A 1,789-nucleotide genomic window follows, 5' to 3' on the forward strand; every position below is an offset into this window, starting at 1 on the left:
ACACGTACCGGCCCAAGCGGCCCACCACGCTCAACCTCTTCCCGCAGGTGCCGAGGTCTCAGGTGAGGCGCGAGCGGCGGGGGGCGGGGGCGGCGGGGCAGGACGGGGGCTGGCTGGGTTTGGAGCCTGCAGGAGGGGCCAATGGGACCTTTGAAGGAGCGAAGGGCCAGTGGAAGGATTGGGGGAAAGAGAGGTGGGGCACTAAGAGAACCGGATTTTGAAGGGTTGGAAGGGTTTGGCACCTGGGATCTCATGTTGTCGGGGTTTCCCCTTCAGTGTCTGGAGCGCCTGGTGAAGCCTGGAGAAAAGGGCGTCTGAAGTGGGGTTGGGGGAAGGTCATGGGAAACTGTTGAGGTGGGGATTGGGAACTTGGGGGGCAGCAGCTTGTTTGAAATCTGGACAGCTGGGAATTCCCAGAAGGCCAGGAGAGAAAGGGAGGATGGAGCTGCTTGGCTGAGTTGGGGGCCTAGGGCCCCTGGGCCGGTGGCTGGGTGCCAAGGGCCGATGAATAGGGTGGGGAGAGCTCGCTTGGCCCTTTGTCCTGCAGGCCCAGTCCGTAGAGGTGCAGACAGAGCTCCAGGGAGCTGGGACTGCAGGGGGGATGGTGCAGGGCTGCAGGGGAAGGGTTGGTCCCTTTCCCAGGATCCTCTGGAATGGCTTTTGGCAGCCCGGCTCATGAATGTGAGGGCTTGCGAGGGTGTTCCCAGGGGAAGGAGCTGAGTTGTGCGTAGGGAGCCGTGAATGTAGGTGTTGTGGAGAGGTTCCGGGGGGCTGAGACGTGGGATGGGTAGCCCCAGAGATCAGGAGGGCCGCTGACAGCCACATCTGTCAGGCCTCAGTCATGTGCTCCAGTAGCGGAGGGAGGGAACCACAGTATGGATTCTTCATTTGGGTGACTCATCCCAGCCCCCCAGGCCAGCTACAGGGGAGCCCCTCTCTGTGCTTTTTCCAGGCTCTCATAGAATGTCCCTGCCCCTGCCTAGGCCATAGCACCCTGGGGAGCCAGGGCAGGGAGGCATTCTCTGACTTGGGCTAGATTGGAGCCGCTTCCATGCAGACCCTTAGTGCCTGGGACCAGAGATCTGACTTCATCTCCAGAGAGTACCCGTGCCTCTCTGCCTCCACCCCGCCACCTCCCCCACTCTCCACTGAGCACAGCGGCCACCCCCATGTGGAGGCTGATGAGAGCATCCCCCTGAGGGCTGGCCAACCTCCCTGAGCCTGGAGGAAGGGCTGGCAGGAGCCAGCAGACCTGGCTGGGAGGGCTGCCACGCGCTACCCCTCCTTGCTGTCTGCTCAGGCGAGGGTTGGGAACGAGGCCCTTGCCAAGTGGAGGTGGGGTGAATGCCGACGGCCCAGGGGTGGCCTGATGGGGGCAGGGCCAGGGCCTCCCTGTGCCGGGCACTGCTGATGGCTTCTGTCACAAGAGCCCTTTGTTCCCTGCACAGGACACGCTGAATAACAACTCTCTAGGCAAAAAGCACAGTTGGCAGGACCGGGTGTCCCGGTCATCCTCACCCCTGAAGACAGGTAAGTCAGGACCCTTTCCCTCTCAGACTCACCCTGCAGTGCTCAGTCCCCACCGCAGAGCAGACCAAAGGTCTCTAAAGGTCTCTAACTCACCTACACGGCCCATCCCGAGCCCCTGGACCAGTCCATCTGGAGCCAGAGTCAGCCGCTGCCTGAGCGGTGGCTGGCACCGCGCCCACCCAGGGCCCCGCACAGGGCGCCTTTGTCGTGGTGCCATGCTGGCTAGAGGCCTGGAGGGAGCAGGAAGCCGGGCCAGGAC

At 63.1% G+C, this 1,789-nt stretch overlaps 1 protein-coding gene across 1 annotated transcript in view; it reads left to right on the forward strand.

Annotated features, from left to right (window-relative positions):
• Nucleotides 1–1,789, forward strand: part of LOC102490526 (C-Jun-amino-terminal kinase-interacting protein 1) — a gene marked incomplete at its 5' end in the record, with an annotated part of 5,040 nt that continues 3,251 nt past the window's right edge. Inside the window, 2 exon segments of the mRNA XM_014591338.2 lie at nucleotides 1–62; nucleotides 1,449–1,530. Of these exon segments, the coding sequence (XP_014446824.1) occupies nucleotides 1–62; nucleotides 1,449–1,530 (144 nt within the window).

Source organism: Tupaia chinensis, unplaced genomic scaffold, assembly GCF_000334495.1.
Source record: "Tupaia chinensis unplaced genomic scaffold, TupChi_1.0 Scaffold000561_1, whole genome shotgun sequence".
NCBI classification, from domain to species: Eukaryota; Metazoa; Chordata; class Mammalia; order Scandentia; family Tupaiidae; genus Tupaia; species Tupaia belangeri.